The sequence below is a fragment of the Balaenoptera ricei genome, chromosome X (genome assembly GCF_028023285.1).
Source record: "Balaenoptera ricei isolate mBalRic1 chromosome X, mBalRic1.hap2, whole genome shotgun sequence".
Taxonomy (NCBI): Eukaryota; Metazoa; Chordata; class Mammalia; order Artiodactyla; family Balaenopteridae; genus Balaenoptera; species Balaenoptera ricei.
Window position 1 is genome coordinate 43,331,197 of NC_082660.1, and position 18,208 is coordinate 43,349,404.

The 18,208-nt window shown below is 49.1% G+C and overlaps 1 protein-coding gene across 1 annotated transcript; it reads left to right on the forward strand.

Annotated features, from left to right (window-relative positions):
* Positions 1-965: 965 nt before the first annotated feature.
* USP11 (ubiquitin specific peptidase 11) lies at positions 966-16,962 on the forward strand. The gene is given in 22 exon segments (XM_059911507.1): positions 966-1,097; positions 1,099-1,259; positions 8,996-9,105; positions 9,279-9,409; positions 9,753-9,870; positions 10,009-10,154; positions 10,278-10,339; positions 10,464-10,563; positions 10,935-11,108; positions 11,191-11,349; positions 11,735-11,959; positions 12,101-12,184; positions 12,304-12,398; positions 13,136-13,342; positions 14,019-14,071; positions 14,259-14,501; positions 14,593-14,663; positions 14,887-14,999; positions 15,957-16,106; positions 16,195-16,310; positions 16,485-16,573; positions 16,647-16,962. Coding segments are annotated over 22 exon segments (2,862 nt in total). The 5' UTR covers positions 966-980; the 3' UTR covers positions 16,785-16,962.
* Positions 16,963-18,208: the final 1,246 nt, after the last annotated feature.

Here is an 18,208-nt window from a genome sequence, read left to right on the forward strand (position 1 = left end):
ACAGAGAAATGTCAATAGTGCCTAAGTTGAAAAAACCCTGGCGTAGTGGACTGGTTCTCAAACTTCTGGTCTCAGGATCCCTTTATATTCTTAAGAATTGAGGACATCCAAAGAGCTTTTGCTTATGTCATGCAGCCTCTGGAAAATTCCACTGCACATGCAAGAGAGAATGACCATGAAAAAGTATTGTTGTGAATAGTTTTGACTTTGTGAACCCCCTGAAAGGGTTTCCTGAACCGGTAGAAAGCCTAGGACCACAGTTTGAGAATCTCTGGCCTGGTGGTTTAAGGTGCCAACTCTGGAACTGGAATTCCTGAGTTCGAACCACAGCTCCACTACTTACTAGGTGGGGCAAAGTGAATTAACGTTTCTGGTGCTCAGCATCCCCACTGTTGCCCATAGGCAATCTGCTGCCTAAGACTACTATTTACGTGCAATAAAACACCTAAACAGGGCCAACTATTATTAGTACTGCAACTCCAACAAATATACCTGGCCTGGGGCTGACTTGCCTTCAACACGTTTATCAAGAGAATAAATCCAGTTCACGCAGGGAGGAGGCCCGAAGGGCTGGGTGGCGCCCTGTAAGCGGTGACCTCTTTTGCATTAGGTTTTGATGGAGGAGAAGGGAAGGGTAGTGCAATGAAAGAAGGGTATTCTGGTCAGGCTAGCAAAAACGCCGCTCCCAGGATAGGGGCCCGCGGTCCCCAGCAGAGCATGGGCCCGAGAAGACCTGGAACCTTTGCGTTCCCCTGAGCGCTCCCCAATACATGTCCTCGTCCACGCCGGGGACCTCTACCTGCACCTTCCACAGAACCGTCTGCCCCGACTCAACATGGCGTTAGAATCCCACAAGACACCTTTTGTCTTTAGTTTCCAACTGGAGGCTTTACCCCGCCTATTCGTCACAGAGATCACCGCCCAAGGTCCGATGCCCGCCTAGCCCCTCGACGCGTCCGAGCGAGGGGTCCCTTTTCAAAATGGCAGTAGACCCCCGGCTGTTTGGGGGGCTCTGTTTCCGTTTCCGGGACCAGAAGCCGGAAGTAGCAGTTGAGGGGCCTCTTCCTATCCCCAGCTGCGGTGACTGTGAGAGGAGGGCGCAAGGCCATGGCGGCGGTCGCAGAGAGTCCGGCGGCTGCGGCTGCGGCCGAGGACCGAGAGCCACAGCGTGAAGCGGTGCCGGGCCTGGAGAGCCAGCGGCGCCAGATCGAGAACGGCGAGAATGGGCGAGGGCCTCCGCTGCGGGCGGGCGAAAGCTGGTGAGGCGGAGCTGCGAACGGAGCCTCGGCTTGGGGGGACGATGGGGGCGTTGGGGACGGTGGGGGACGGGGCGGCGAAGGTCCGCAGGAGAGGTGCCTTGGGGCGGGGGAGTGGCCTGTGAGACTGAGGACAGGAGAGGCGGGGAAGTGCCTTGTTTGGGAAAGAGGCGGGGCCTGGCCTGTGTGGCCCAGAGGCGGGGCCGGGCCTGTGTGGTGGAGCCTGCGGCCTGAGAACCGGAGGCGGTTTGTTCTGGAGAGGCAGGGGGGGGGGGCGGATCTTTTTTGTTTTCAAACATCTTCATTGGAGTATAATTGCTTTCAATGGTGTGTTAGTTTCTGCTTTATAACAAAGTGAATCGGCTATACGTATACATATATCCCCATATGTCCTCCCTCTTGCGTCTCCCTCCCACCCACCCTATCCCACCGCTCTAGGTGGTCACAAAGCACAGAGCTGATGTCCCTGTGCTATGCGGCTGCTTCCCACTAGCTACCTATTTTACGTTTGGTAGTGTATATATGTCCATGCCACTCTCTCACTTCGTCCCAGCTTACCCGTCCATTCTCTAGTAGGTCTGCGTCTTTATTCCCATCTTGCCCCTAGGTTCTTCATGACCATCTTTTTGTTTGTTTGCTTTTTAGATTCCATATATATGTGTTAGCATACAGTATTTGTTTTTCTCTTTCCGACTTACTTCACTCTGTATGACAGACTCGAGGTCCATCCACCTCACTACAAATAACTCAGTTTCATTTCTTTTTATGGCTGAGTAATATTCCACTGTATATATGTGCCACTTCTTCTTTATCCATTCATCTGTCTATGGACACTTAGGTTGCTTCCATGTCCTGGCTATTGTAAGTAGAGCTGCAGTGAACATTGGGGTGCATGTGCTTTTTTGAATTATGGCTTTCTCTGGGTATATGCCCAGTAGTGGGATTGCTGGGTTGTATGGTAGTTCTATTTTTAGTTTTTGGTTTTGTTTTTTATTTATTTTTGGCTGTGTTGGGTCTTCCTTTCTGTGCGAGGGCTTTCTCTAGTTGCTGCAAGCGGGGGCCACTCTTCATCGCGGTGCGCAGGCCTCTCACTATCGCGGCCTCTCTTGTTGCGGAGCACAGGCTCCAGACGCGCAGGCTCAGTAGTTGTGGCTCACGGGCCCAGTTGCTCCGCGGCATGTGGGATCTTCCCAGACCAGGGCTCGAACCCGTGTTCCCTGCATTGGCAGGCAGATTCTCAACCGCTGCGCCACCAGGGAAGCCCTATTTTTAGTTTTTTAAGGAACCTCCATACTGTTCTCCATAGTGGCTATATCAATTTACATTCAGGGGGCCGGGTCTTGAGAAGAAAGGGCCACGGCGGCGGGGTCAGGCTCGCGTGGTGGAACCAAGAACCTGGGAAGGAGGCTGTCTCAGCAACAGAGCGGGACAGCATGGTCTGCGCGACGTAACGTAGCATTTGGAGGCGGCCCGCGGTGCTCCGCTGCGCCTGACAACGGAGGCGAGGCGGGTGACGTCAGGCGTAAGAGCGAAATCGGAGCCGAAAGGCTGTGGGGGCGGGGGTAGTCGGAGCCTGCGTGATGGAGGGAGCTGGAGCCTGGGAACGAGGCTTGTGACGTAGGCCGAGGGGCGTGTCCTGGGGCCGAGGAAAGACTGCAGAGGGGAGGTGGTGCCTTGTGAAGCAGAAAATGGCGCCTGCGAATGAGCAAAGTTTGTGACGCGGCGAGGTTTTTGCCTCTGGCCGAGCCCTTCTTCCCAGGACGGGAGAAAGTGCAGGTGATTGGCACGGGAGGGGCCTTCGATGTTACATTTGTTTTCTGTTTTAGTACTGCTTTGTTTTTGTAATCAGGAACAAATAGCTTTTTAAAATGTCAATGCGTATCTTGATAAATCGGCTTGTTTAATTGATTTGCTAACCAGTGCTTGAAATGTACTGTTCCTGGGTTCATTTTATTTCTCGCCGAGTTGCATCTCGTTTTTTAAGTTGTGAAATACGTAAGACCTGTAAAGATTATATGAAACGTTTACGTAGCCCAGGTTGATGGACATTCTATAAAAATAAACGGCCTGTGCTCTTCAAAAATTTCAAGGTCGTGAGAGACAAAGGATGAAGAACTGTTCCAGACTGAAGAAATTAACGGGATTTAACGAGTCATGATAACTAAATGCAAAGTGTGATCCTGGGTTGGATCCCGGAGCAGAAAAAATAAATTATTTAAAAATCAGTTTTTTCTCATAAAATGAATTTTCTCTCTTTTACTGTAAAAGATATGAATGGGGAAATCGGTAAAATTTTACTAAGGTCTGAAGATTAGCTATTAGTACTGCTAATTTCTTGCTTTTGATAACTGTATTGTGAGTATGAAAGAGAATATCTTTGTTTTTAGGAAATACATGCCGAAATATTTAGGGGTAAAGAACCATCGTGTAAGCAAGCTTACTCTGAAATCGCTGAAAGAATGGCATATATAAAAACGTATTTAAAGAAATAATCGAGCAAACGGGTAAAATTTTAAATTTGGAGAATCTGGATGAAGGGCACACGGGAATTCTTTGTATTATTTTTGCGATTTTTCGGAGTCAATTTCAAAGTAAAAAATTTAAAGAATAATAAAAAATTTGTGAATTAACCAACTAGGTTAAGATTCAGACCGTTACCTTAAGAAATCCTTCTGTGCCCCTCCCAGATGAAGGTCCCCCTCCCTGCCACGGGAAGTTATTACCCTGAATTTTTAATTTCGTTAACGTTTCCCCACCATTGTATGCATCCCTAAATAGTATTTGTGGTCTAAGCTTTTATTTTATTGAGGATATATATGAAATCAGACTGGACGTACATGGTGTGCCCTTTGCATCATGTCAGGTGGGTACTCGGTATCCACATGACGTCATTGGTGACGTTAGCCTTGATCACTTGGTGAAGGTATCTGCTGGGTTTCTCCACTGCAGGTACTATTTTCCTCTTTCCGTACACAGTAATTCTTTTTAAAAATAATTTATGTCCATTCTTTCCTCAAAATGTTTTAACAGTCTTCCTATTTTATTCAATGTAAATGCTAAAATTCTTACAATGACTTGCAAGGCTTTAGGATTGCGAGGCTGGTCCCTGGCTCTGATCTTCTCCCATGCTCTTCTGATTTCCCTCCCCCTCACTTTCCCCATCCGGCCATATTGGACTCTTGCTGTTCCTCGAACGCCTCAAGCATGCTCTCTCACCTGAGAGCCTTTAGGAGTGAGGTTTGCTCATTTTACAGAGTTCTTTAATCACAGTACTCGCGAAATATATATTCCTGTTACTGGAGAGACAAGTTGAGATTCCCCACATCGGAAGTATGGAACTGAGCAATTTGTTTTACCATTACGCTATAGCTCTCCAGCAAGGCAAAACCTCAATCCATCCTGAGAATAAACAACAATAACAGGAACATTTTTATAGCCCATTTGGAGGTGTTCAGAAGGGCGGGGGGGGGGGGACTTTGGTTTCTGCCCCATCCTACCTTTACAGCCTTGTGACAATACCCTTTAAAATTATTCCACCAGTACCAGGTTTCCTCTTGGGGTGTTGAAAATGTTTTGGAAGTAGATAGAGGTTGTGGTTGCACAACGCTGAATGTACTAAATGCCATTGAATTGTTCACTTTTTAAATGGTTAATTTTATGTCATGTGAATAAAAAATTATGCTCTGTCAATAAAAAAAATTTATCCCATCGATGTTGGTTCAGTATTGAAGCCAGTTTATCTCTGCTTTTGTGGATAATATCATGCAGCATTTTTCCTTAGCTCCATTTTTTAATGCTTATCTAGAGCAGAGCACCTCAAGATTCTTTAATTTGCTGTCTAATTTATAGGGGTTTGCTGCAGTGGTCAGGAAATTTGTGCTTATAAAGCATTTCAAAGTCATGGACTAACCCCAAGTCATATACCGAATATCCATATTAATATTTGCACCTTCTATCTTTTGTCAGCTGGCAGATCTGGGTGGGGGCATTTAATTAATTTGGCCATCTAAACTGATTTAATTTCTAGGAGAAGCTTAAATTTTAAGAGAAAATTCAAATCTGTGATAGTTTAGCCTCCTCGGCAAATTTTCGAGGATGAACCATCTAAAACAATTAAATCTGGGATAGCTGAAGGAGTCTCTAGGTCTGTGCAGGGTGTGGATAGTTTCCTAACAGAGGTAAGCAAGCATGAGGTTCTCTTTGTTCAGGTTAAGGAAGGTGGGTGGCTGGGTTCAGTGTTGCAGAATCGACTGTGATGTGTGAAGGGGAAGCAACGTCTCACTGGAGCTTAAGAGACTAGCCTAGAAATGTTGAGGGTTTTCTGTCAATGGAGAAGTCTGCACAGCACGGGGAACCGTTACCTTTAATGAAGACCCTAGAACTAAACCGACTGAAATTTTCACACGTTTGGTTGGCGATTGCTGCTATAGCTCTTACACAAGGTAAATATGCTTTGGCCACTGGATCTAATGAAAGACTGAAATAAACAATAGGCCTCTGACAATTCCCCTGTAATTGAGTCGGCACCCCTAGTACCTGTTCAGACTTTTTGTGAACCAAAAAGGGAAAGGGGTTTGTGAGTCTAGCGTCCTGGAGGAGGGATCTTTTGGTAGTAGACAGTTACTGTACTAGTCTTTGTTGCTTGAACATGAGTATGCTTTTTAGCTTGAAAAGTATGCAGTTACTGAAAGATATTTATATTAGTATATCTAATTATATATAATTAACAATAACTAATCTAGGAAGATAAACTTTCTTTTTGGTTTGTCATTTTTAAAAATATCAAGTTTGAAAAATGAAAGCTTTTCTGAAATTTTCAAGTTAATTAAAATTGGGGGAATTTTGGATAAACCTAATGATGCTATTGTCATTCCTTTTATAGGGCAAAGGAGCAGATCTTTGTGGTATCTCCCAGAGATAGTTTAGACAGAAAAGAACATCTTAACAGTGTTGTTATTCTGACTTTGGCCTGAATTTGCGAAAGACAAAGGAAGAATAGTTGTTTTTTAACAAGATATAAATTGAAGTAAAGACAAGAAATATTTATAGTCAACCTCGTAAAACACAGTGATAAACAACAGAGATTATTAGGAGCTTAACTTTTTTTTAAAGCAAGAATTCTTTTTAAAAAATGAGCTAAGGAGATGTCAGAAGGTACCAAGAGTTAACAGTAATTTGGTGACAGAAAAAGGAACTTTCAATCTGGGCATAAATTAATGTAGTCATTTTACAGAAAAGGGCCCAAATTCTAATTTTTCTCCTTTGGTACATTATTCATGTAACAATTTACAGAAAGGATTTATTTATATGCGTGCCTTCTTATTTATGTATGTAGGCTTATACAGATATATAAATAATGAATTTAGAACAAGGTAATAGCCCATTTACCATCTGAATAAGCTAACAACCTTTTAATAAAACAAGTAGGAAACCATCTCTTAGTTTATATCCATATTTCTATTTCTCTGTAATTATTATACCTAGTGTAATGATTAACCAGAATAACCAATATTTTCTCCAGACACAAGATAAATCTAGAGGACAGACAATATTTTTAGTAATTTCTTTCCGTAAGCACATATTTCATATCATTTTAACAAATTTGAGGAAACACAAACAAGTGATTTTAGGAAGATCCATTTTATTTCTGTATACTAGCAACAAGAAATTAGAAAGTTAAAATTTAAAAGATACCATTTACAGTAGCAACCAAAAAAAATTGAAGTGTAGGAGTAAATGTAACAACGTGGGTGCTTTTTCATTAGACAATGACAACTGTCATGACTGCCACCTGAGCTGACAGATTATGAGCCATCCCAATTCAGAGATGTTAAAGTTTTTGTGTCTTTGAATTGAAAAAACATGGTAGTGATACTTTGTGAAAATTTATGTGAAACTTCAGTCTTCTATGACGGCTTTAGAAATCCAGGTTGTAGCCAGGTCTGGAGGTTTTGCTTACCACTCTAAAAAGTGATTTTAGTGTTAATCTTCCTTAAAAATCTGCTTTTAAAAAAACCCATTGAGCTGTGGCTCCTTTTGCTTCGAAGCTCCCATTAACAATAAACTAGCTTTACTGAGTGAATTAATAACCTCATAGACCATCAATGGAGGCAATTAAAACCTTGAAGGGGAGGTGAAGGTGCAAGTGGCAGAGGGTAAGGTCCGTGATGGGGTTTTCTAGATGAGTGATGGGAAGTGTCTGTGGCTTGAGCCACCGGGGTGTGGAGGGTGTGTGTCCCTGGCATGAATGAAATATGGGGTCTGGGGGGGGTCACTGCAACCCCCAAAATAAATAAATGAATAAAAAACAACCCACAGAAAAGTTTGCCTATTTGGGCAACATGTGACTATTCCAGGGTTTTTCTATCTCTCCATCCCCCTACCTTTCTGATCCTTTTTTAAACAAAGAAAAGTTGCCATTTTAAGGAATCCAATTTATAGAGTTAAATCGCTGGAAAACTAATGTTTACGTATTTTTCAGCAGTTTTGTAATTTTTTAAAAAAGTGTTTATTTGAGGCTGTTAAATACTTGGGACAGCCTTTTATGTGTCAAAAATTCCATAGCAGGGACTTCCCTGGCGGTCCAGTGATTAAGACTCCGCACTTCCACTGCAGCGGGCAAGGTTCGATCCCTGGTCTGGGAACTAAGATCCTGTATGCCACGGGTGGGCGCAGCCAAAAAAAGAGAAAAAAAAAAATTCCATAGCAGAGCAGGTTTGTGTTGGGGTTGGAGGGGGGAACGAGGATTATGTGTACATGAACTTTTTTGTCTAAGCCCTGGGATCGGAACAGTAACAGCTAATGTTCATTTAGCACTTATTATATGTCAAGTATTTTGCAGACTTCAGAATTTCTCATGACATTTTACAACGGCAGATTTCAACAGTCCTAAATGTTTATCCTAGTAGTGCATATAAAAGTCTCCTTTAAAAGAGAACAGGTCAAACTGCACTTAAAGGTGGTTCAGGTGGTAAATTTTATATGTTTTTCACCACAGTTTTACACAAAGAGTGAGCTAGTCACCATACACTTAGAAATTTGCTCTAAAGCCAAAATAAATCCTAAATAAAAAATTATTTTAAAGATGGCAGTATACAGTTTTTGAAGGAAAACTTTATGATTCTTTTAGCAGTTGAAATTCTTTTTGATTTCTGAGCGGGTTTTCAGAATTTAACAATCCATTTCTTAGCTGAAGATTTTTGTATCCTTTACAGACACTGCACATTTAACAAATGGCTGAAGTCTTACAACATTAGCTGCAAATAGCAGTTATTTTGAACCTAATTTGACTGTGTTACCCCACAGACTAATACAAGTGAATGATTGTTTATTCCATAATAAAGTCTCCTGTTTTCTGGCACCATGGGTATGGGTATGGGTTTTTGTTTTTTTTTTTTTTGCCCTTATTGAGCACACTTTCTGTTTTTAATCAAGTCTCTTTTAGTATCTTAAGAAGTTAAGCATTCTGTCCGAATCTGGATTTCACTGAATACATTTTGCTTCTAATTTATTTTTATATGATGCTGAAAATTTTTTTAAATGTTGAATTCTGGGAAGAATTTCTTTTTTTAATCGGAAAAATAGTTGGCGTATAGCGCTGTTATTAGTTTCAGGTGTTCATGAAACTTGTCATCTTGACTTGTAAACACGTGTTGATACTTTTAGTCTAATAACCGTGTGAAGTGGTACCACTAACCCCCAGATAGCTGTGTGACACCCCTGTCACCTGTCTGGTCCAGGTTCCTCGTGGAGCGGCACTGGTACAAGCAGTGGGAAGTACACGTGCAGGGAGGAGGCCAGGACCCCAGCACCTTCCCTGGTTGCATCAACAATGCTGAGCTCTTTGAAGGTACCAGGCTTCTGCCTCCCCACATCAGCCTAGCCTGGACTTCTTGTCATCTTTGTCCCAGCAAATGATCACGAGCCCCTTTTCTGTGCTAGGTCATTGGTGAGATGGCCAGAGTGACTCATCACTTTCCTTCCCTGATTGTTCCTCTGCCACCTCCCCCCGCCCTCCTGCAGACCAGGTAAACTGGCGCCTCAAGAAGGGACTGGTGGAAGGTGAGGACTATGTGCTGCTCCCAGCGGCTGCTTGGCATTACCTGGTCAGCTGGTATGGTCTAGGGCATGGCCAGCCTCCCATTGAACGCAAGGTATAGTGGGTGGAGAGGGTGCTGGGGGGCGGCTTTTATAGTGGGGGAGCGTAGGAGGAAGGCCTCATAGGCCCAGGATGGGTCCAGACCTGTGTGTTCACGTATGCTGTATCCATACACCTGGGTCTGCCCTCTCCTCCTCTCCCAGGTCATCAGACGGTATCTTGCTGTGTCCCCTGCATTTGCTCGCCTGTGCGTGCTCCCCTCACAGAGCCTCGCACGTGTGTCTATGCCACGTGTGTTTGTCTGTGTGGATGTTCCTCTGATCTCAGAGGTCGTCGTTCCTGTGTCCGTGTGTGTGTTGGGTGGGTACACCTGTGTGTGCATCCTTCCCGCCTTCCAGGTCGTGGAGCTGTCCAGCATCCAGAAGGTTGAAGTGTATCCAGTAGAACTGCTGCTCATCCAGCACAGTGATATGGACACAGCTCACACCGCTCAATTCAACCGCACAGATTCTATTGGTGAGTCTAAGGGTCGCGGAATAAGTTGGCATTCCCAGCCACGGTCACAGCTCGGTGACCTAAGGAGTCTGATGCCAAGATGGATGGATCCTCCAGGGTTCCAGGAAGACCTTGAATGTGCTCCATCACCCTCCACAGACCTAGTTCTGCGCACCGCTCAAGAGCAGTTTCTGGTGAGCCCCCAGGAAGAGACACGGCTGTGGATCAAGAACGCGGAGGGCTCTTTTGAGAGGTTGTGCAACACACGTGTCACGGTGCTTGACGCCGCTCTCCAGACTGGGCAGGTAAGGGTGGGGAGGGCTTCTTGGCCCACCACCCGTGCTCAGGTTGGGGGAAGTGAGGGCTAGGTGTCCATGGGCCCTCCATGAATGCCTTTCCTGATCTTTACTCCTCTTCCTCCAACCCAGGTGGTCATCATGGAGACCCGAAACAAGGATGGCACTTGGCCCAGCGCACAGCTGCCCGCCATGTGAGCCCTTGGGGTTTCCAGTCCAGAGTGGGATCCCACAGTAGGCAGAACAACTGAGCCCAAGAGCACATTCCACCCACAAGTAGTAGGTCCTCAGCTGATAAGAGTTTCTCATCCGTCCCAGGAGCAGCGCGTCGGAGGAGGATGAGGACTTCCAGGGCCAGCCGGGCATCTGTGGTCTCACCAATCTGGGCAACACGTGCTTCATGAACTCGGCCCTGCAGGTTGAGCCATTAGGTCTAGGTCTGGCACTGCGCAGGGATGGATTTGAGCATTGGAGATTGGGGACAGAGCTAGGGGGGTACTGCAGGGCAAGGGGTCAGGTTGGAAGCTGGGGCCCCACAGTCTGGCTCGACATGCCCACGTTACTTTCTGAAACGTTAATGCCTCTTCCTTCCACTTGCTCCCTGCTTTCCCTTGTCTTCTGTCCTTCGTCACCACATTCTTCCTTCTGAAATACTGCTCTCTTCTCTCCCCTACTCCCCTGCCCCTTCTCTTTCTTTCCCCTTCCTCCTCCCTCCTGTCTCCCTTTCCTCTGTCCCCACCTTGGTTACCTCTCTCTCCTCTTCATGCACCTGGCCCCCGCCTTCTGCAGTGCCTCAGCAATGTGCCACAGCTCACCAACTACTTCCTCAAAAACCGCTACCTGGAGGAGCTCAACTTCTGCAACCCGCTGGGCATGAAGGGGGAGATTGCAGAGGCCTATGCGGACCTGGTGAAGCAGGCGTGGTCCGGCCACCACCGCTCCATCGTGCCCCACGTGTTCAAGGTGTGGCTCAGCCCTGGCCGGCTCCTCTGCGCCCCCATCCCCCAACTCCCTCACGCTCTGACGGCCCTGCCCATCTTCTCAGACCAAGGTCGGCCACTTTGCGTCCCAGTTTCTGGGCTACCAGCAGCATGACTCACAGGAGCTGCTGTCGTTTCTCCTGGATGGGCTGCACGAGGACCTCAATCGTGTTAAGAAGAAGGAATATGTGGAACTGTGCGATGCTGCTGGGAGGCCAGATCAGGTGGGTGCTCCTGGAAGACCCCCATCCCGAGAGCCTCATTAAAGCCACTAGGGCCTCTGCCTCAGGAATTTTCTGGCCTCCCTGGAGTATCCCGCACACCACCATTTTCTTTTAAGCTCCTCTTCCCTGACCTCAGTCCCAACCTTGGCTCCAACGCCACATCTGCCCTCACACCCAACCCAGACTTAACCCCCACCTGGTCTCCTGCCCCAAATAACCCCCGGCCCTGACAGTGAACGCAGTCTCCAGATAGCCCTCGCTGTAACTCTGCCTCTGGACTTTACCGGTGGCCCTAACCTTAACTTGAATCCCATGCGCATCCACCCCACACCATGGTTTTCCCCGGCCCCGGGCAAGCCTCACCACCCACCACGGCACTCAACAGGAGGTTGCTCGGGAGGCCTGGCAGAACCACAGACGGCGGAACGATTCTGTGATTGTGGACACTTTCCATGGCCTCTTCAAGTCCACGGTGGTGTGCCCTGATTGTGGCAACGTGTCTGTGACCTTCGACCCCTTCTGCTACCTCAGTGTCCCACTGCCTGTGACCCACAAGAGGGTCATGGAGGTCTTCTTTGTCTCCATGGACCCCCGCCGCAAGCCAGAGCAGGTATGGGGGGAATGGGGACAGGGGACGTAATGAGGGACATGTAGTCAGAGTTCGTTTGATTACTCTGCCGTACCTCAGGGTTTCCTTCCCTAGCTCACCACACATCCTTCTGCTCTTTTGTGGATACCGTTCCTCCCTCAGCACCGGCTCGTGGTCCCCAAGAGAGGCAAGATCTCGGATCTCTGTGTGGCTCTGGCCAAACACACTGGTGTCTCGCCAGAAAGGGTGAGGCTCTGCAGATAGAAGGAGGGTGGGATTCACGGGCAGGGGGGGCAGAGAGAGGCAGAAGGGCCTGGGGGAGACCTGGCAGACTGACCGGTCCCCTCTCCGCATCCCATTCTCAGATGATGGTGGCCGATGTCTTCAGTCACCGCTTCTATAAGATCTACCAGCTGGAGGAGTCTCTGAGCGGCATCTTGGACCGAGATGATATCTTCATGTGAGTGAGAGGACCAGGGGAGATGAGGGCTTCTCAGCAACCTCCTCCGTTAACCACCTTTCCTCTCCCTTCCTCGGCCTGATTCACAGGGCACCTGCGCGGCTCGGGGCTTCGGCCATGTGTCTTAGTGGGGCAGGGGGCTAGGGGCTGTCAGTGAGTGGGGCGACACATCCTTATACAGGGCGTCCTTGGGTGTTCTCCTCCTTGTTATGTGAGGGAGGCTCCTGTTTCTTTATTTTATTCAGCACTTAACTAGTACCTCGTATGTACCAGATGCTGATCTGCACTCCTTACTCACATTGCAGGCCTCAAAAACCAAGTGATTTTTGAAATGGGGAACACTAAGATGCTTTCTGAGCATAAGAACATTCAGAGCAAGTTTGAAATCTTCGGGTAACTAAAGCAGAAGGTGCTTTATGAGTAGAAAAGTTTTTGTAAACCAAGCAGTTTAGTTTTCCAAAAAGAAAATGGTTTTAGATCCCTGTGTCACAAAAAAATTTTTGTTAACTCCCTCAGTGCTCTGATAACACCGAAGTACTTCATCTAACATCACATAAACAAAGGGCTGTGTAAATCATCCAACAGTTTGTAAAATGCAGAACCCTGGGTGACTCTTTGGACCCTTTTAAAAATATTTTCAGGCTGTGAGTGGTGAGTGGCTGGAGCAACTGGGGTAGAGTCCTCGAATCCCTCCTGGGTGTCCTGATCAGGTGTGACCTGATGTCCATCCCCCACAGATACGAGGTGTCAGGCAGGGCTGCTATTGGCGAGAACTCCAGAGAGGACGTTGTGCTTCCTATCTACCTGCGGGAGCGCACCCCAGCCCGGGACTACAACAATTCTTACTATGGCCTGATGCTCTTTGGGCACCCGCTCCTGGTGTCGGTGCCCCGGGACCGGCTCTCCTGGGACGCCCTGTATCACATCCTGCTGTACCGCCTCTCGTGAGTCTGCCCTTTGGGATCAGGCAGGGAGGTGGGGTCAGAACTCAGACCCGGGCGTCTAGCTGCTTAGTTGCCACCTCCCGTCTGCATCCAGAAGACAGCTCAAACTTAACATGGCCAGAGAGGAACTTGTAGGCTTTTTTCTTTCTCTAAATTTCTGACTTTGCTACCACTTCTCCTAGGTGCTGGGGATACACAGAGGTGAACAAGACAGACAAAATACAGACTTCATCTTGTACTTAATTGTCTCTTCCTTGGAGAGGCTTGGTTGTTTGTGTTTTTACTGATAGATTTTCATCGTGCTTAAAATCCAGAGTCCTTACCAAGGCAAACAACGGTGCGCTATCTGGCTTCACCTCTCTCTCATGTTGCACTTACAAGTGCTCCTCAGAGGCCTTCCCTGATGGAAATTTACAGCTGATCGTGGGCCTGTTTACCAGTGGCTTATCATACTTAAGATCCACGCTCCTTAACTGTGGCGCACAAGATCCTACATTGTCAGGCCGCCTCTTCCCGTGTCCCTCTGGCATCTCCTGAGACCTTCCGGGCTCCTCCTTAAGAACTGTTAGTGTGTGGGTTTACCAGTGGCTTCCCATCATAAGCAAAGTAGGATTCTGGACTCTGTCCTCCCTGCCCTCGGGTCCCTCCTTGAGAGTCTCCTCTGCTCTGTCGGCAGACGCTATGTGACCAGACCCAGCTCGGATGACGAGGATGATGGGGATGAGAAAGGTGAGGAAGAGAAAGGAGAGAGGATCAGCAAGGATGAGGGTCTGTACAAGCAGTCCCATGGCCTGAGGAAGGGTCAGGGGGTCTGGGGTCGGTCTGGCCCACACAGGGTCCACATGGATGTGTATTGCAGCTCAACCCCCTGGGGCTCACACATTTCCACCTCTGACATCCTCTCCTGTCCCAGCAGACCTGGAGGATAAGGACAACCTCCCTAAGCCTGGACATGTGGCTGGGGGCAGCTCCCAAGACCCTGGGCCGGAGCAGGCTGGGCCCAGCTCTGGAGTCGCGGGCGGGAGCCGGGCCCCCGTGGACAACTCCCCTGGACCATCTCACTGGCCCCAGAGAGCACGGCGCAAGCACCTCTTCACCCTGCAGACAGTGAATTCCAATGGGACCAGCGACCGCTCGACCTTCAACGAGGATACCCATGGTGTCTCCTTCAGCTGTGAGCCAGGGTTGGGGAGGCGGGAGGGGGGGTTTCCTTGGCAGCAGGGCCCATGACCACCTCCCCTCGCCCCCAGCCCAGCCGTACATCGCCATCGACTGGGAGCCAGAGATGAAGAAGCGTTACTATGACGAGGTGGAGGCTGAGGTAAGGGAGATCCTGGGGATGGGAGGCACTTTCACCTTGTGCCACACACACCCTCCCCCACCTCCGCCGAGCCGAGCCGTGGCCGCAGAGCTCCCAGGGCCTCGGATTCCTAGCTTCAAAGTCCGTGCTCTTAACCACTCGGCGTGCGTCTTCCACCCCCACTCCTTTTTATCCCCCCCCCAACCCCCGTCCTCATACCTGACTGTCCACTCCCCCGACCTAGGGCTACGTGAAGCATGACTGCGTTGGGTACGTGCTGAAGAAGGCTCCGGTGCGGCTGCAGGAGTGCATCGAGCTCTTCACCACCACTGAGACCCTGGAGAAGGAAAACCCCTGGTGAGGGACCAGAACGGGGCCTCTGGGGGTGCAGTTGGGTGGGACCACCTCCCCCAGTCCGTCACCACTAAATACACCTCCTTCCCCCTCCCCCTCACTCGAAGCCTTCCTGCCACTCTGGCCACCAACACCCCAAGCCTATTCCTACCTCAGAGCCTTTGCCTGGGCTGTTCCTTCTCCCAGGGTCGTTCTTCCTCTTGTTATCTACAGGATTTGACCTCCATTTTGCTCAGGTCTCTGAGCAAATGTCACCTTATCAGAGAGACCTTCTCTTACTCTTCTGTTAAAAGCCACTCCTCCCCCAGCCATCAGCTCCCTCCATTCCCTCTCTCTAGCTCTGTAACGCCACTTGATGTCACATCCTAGATCCCCTTTTGCATCGTTTTTTGTCTTTTCTGTTAGAGTGAACCCCTTAAGGGGGAAGACTTTTAAGTTCACTGTGTGTCTCTTCTCACTGATTATAATGGTGTGGGCTGTGCAGTAGATACTCGTTAGATCCTTGCAGAATAAACAAAACAGAAAAAGAGAACCAAACAAGACAAAACCAGTCTCAAAAATAAGAGCGGCATCTCCATGGAGCAGAAAGGGAATAGAAGTACAAAGTAGTGCCAAAGGACTCAACAGTAGACCATCAGTAAATACCTGGCGAGTGAGTCAGTGAATAAAATAGAAGAGAGAAAACTGGAGTGAGAGAGGCAGGCTCTAAAAGAAGACTAGTGTCTCACAGACCGGAAGCCAAACAAAAACACACGCCAGTTCAAAAGTGTATACAGTGGGGAGTTGGTAAGTACTTGGCAGGATTTTAACGTGTCAAGAGAGCAAACTGGAGTAACAGGCAGGCTAGGAGTAAGAGCAGCATCTCTGGACGAGACGTGGCCCACGAAGGCCGCACGGCACAAGGAGCATGCGGTAGGTGCTCAGAAAGTGTCTGTGTCCCGACTCGGGCTCCATCTCTAGGTACTGCCCCAATTGCAAGCAGCACCAGCTGGCCACCAAGAAGCTGGACCTGTGGATGCTGCCGGAGACGCTCATCATCCACCTGAAGCGCTTTTCCTACACCAAGTTCTCCCGCGAGAAGCTGGATACCCTTGTGGAGTTTCCTATCCGGTCCGGGGCCCAGGGAGGCTGGCTGTGGGGGGAAGGCAGGCAATGGGGAAGGGGGCGCCAGCAGTGTTATCCCTCTCCCCACCCACAGGGACCTGGACTTCTCCAAGTTTGTCATCAAGCCGCAGAACGAGTCGGCCCCAGAGCTGTACAAATATGATCTCATCGCAGTTTCCAACCATTACGGGGGCCTGCGGGATGGACACTGTATGTGCCAGGCCGTGGCAGGGCCGTGTGCCGGGGGGTCAGGATGTCCCCAGTGGGTGTCCCCAGATGTGTGAACGGGTGGCGAGGTCATCAGGGTGGGAGGAGTGAGAGAGCGAACGTGGTCGCCTCTTAGGGGCAGGAGGGTGGGTGAGGACAGCTTCCCCTCTCTTATAGATACGACATTTGCCTGCAACAAGGACAGTGGTCAATGGCACTACTTCGATGACAACAGTGTCTCACCTGTGACTGAGAATCAGATTGAGGTGTGATTTCCATCCTCCCTTCTCCCGACACCCTCCTCCCCGATCCACACTGACTCCTGTCCTCTCCTCGCAGTCCAAGGCAGCCTATGTCCTCTTCTACCAACGCCAGGATGTGGCACGTCGCCTGCAACCCCAGCCCAGCTTATCTGACCCCCCAGCATCCCCAGCCTGTGGTACCCCAGCCAACTTTGAGTTCATGGATATAAACTGAGGGGCCCTGGCCCTGCCACAGGGAAGGAAGCCATGTCTGCTCTCTTCCTTCCTGGCTCCAGCCCTGTCCTCTTACCTGTGTTAGGTGCCCCATGCCAGACGCCACAGGCTTAGTCGTGGCTACTGTTCTCCTGTGCTGCTATATTGCTTTCTCCTGGGGAAGAAGAGGTATGTCTCCTTCCGGCAGTGTGTTCCCTACCTGTGTTTGCCCCTTAGAGCATTAACCCTTCCTTCTATTCTCTATTTATGGTTGTCCCCTTCCCTCTTGTCCTCAACCTGGGGTGAACTGAGGGGGTGGTGGTGGGGTGCACCTGAACACAGAGTGTATTTTCTTATTGAGACTCTGTACTTTCCGCTGTGTACATATAAAAGTGCCAGTGTGTTCCTTGGCAGTGTGGGGTTTCTTCTTTTCACATGATTACCAAGCACCAGTTCTGTGCCTTTGTGCTTACTGAATGCCAGGTGTGTGATGGCTGCTGCTCTGAGTGCACTATCTGTGTGCCAGGTACTATTCTAAGTGCTTCTGAAGCACCATCTGCGCACCAGACACGATTCTCAGCACCAACTGCATGCCCAGTGTTTTCCAAAGCATTTTGGAAATACTGACTCATAATCCTCACAACAGTCTCACACAGGAGTTGTCATCGCCAATTTCAGATGGGGAAACAGATACAGAGGTCAAGTAATTGCTTGAGTTAGGTCCAGAGGTCAGTACACCTTATCAGTTACACTGGAGTAGTCCCGGAGGGGACGTTTGACCTCCCTGGACCCAGGATGGAAATCTTTGTGGACATGACCTGCACTACAGGTGATGTGGGAAAGGTGTGCCTGGAACAGACAGGCATCCGTGTGGGCAAATGGGTGGTTTCCGGACGTAAAAGATACTAACCAGACCACCTCGCAGGCCCCCAGTAGTGTCCTCTGAGGAGTGGGTACATCTGGCCCAAGCCAGCCAAACTGACAGGACAGATGTGCCGTGTTTGTGTCGCCCCTATGCCTAGCCTCCCGCCATGACGGCAGCTCCCCCACCAGGCAGGGTCCCTTCAGCCTCATGCCACAGAAGAGTGAGGTGGTGCACCTAGCACAGAATGGGTGCAGCATAGTGTGTCTGAGCATAAGATGCCACCTAAGCACTGCACAGCCCCCACCTGAGCCCTCCCATAGGCACCAGCTCTCACCTCTGAGAAACAGGGCTCCTGTGGGGACAACCTTGGGGCAGCGTGGAGTGGACAGATGTGCAGTATCCGGACGTAGACAAGCACCCCAACCCTTCACACTGAGGAAGGGAATCCTGATCAGGACGGCTGAGAGACCATTCCCACGGGAAGGGCCTCCTCATTCCCCTCAGCCTGCTGCCTTTGCACTGGACCTGGCAGGCTCCCCCCGCCCCCACCTCCAGCTTTATCACCCACAAATCTCCGGTCG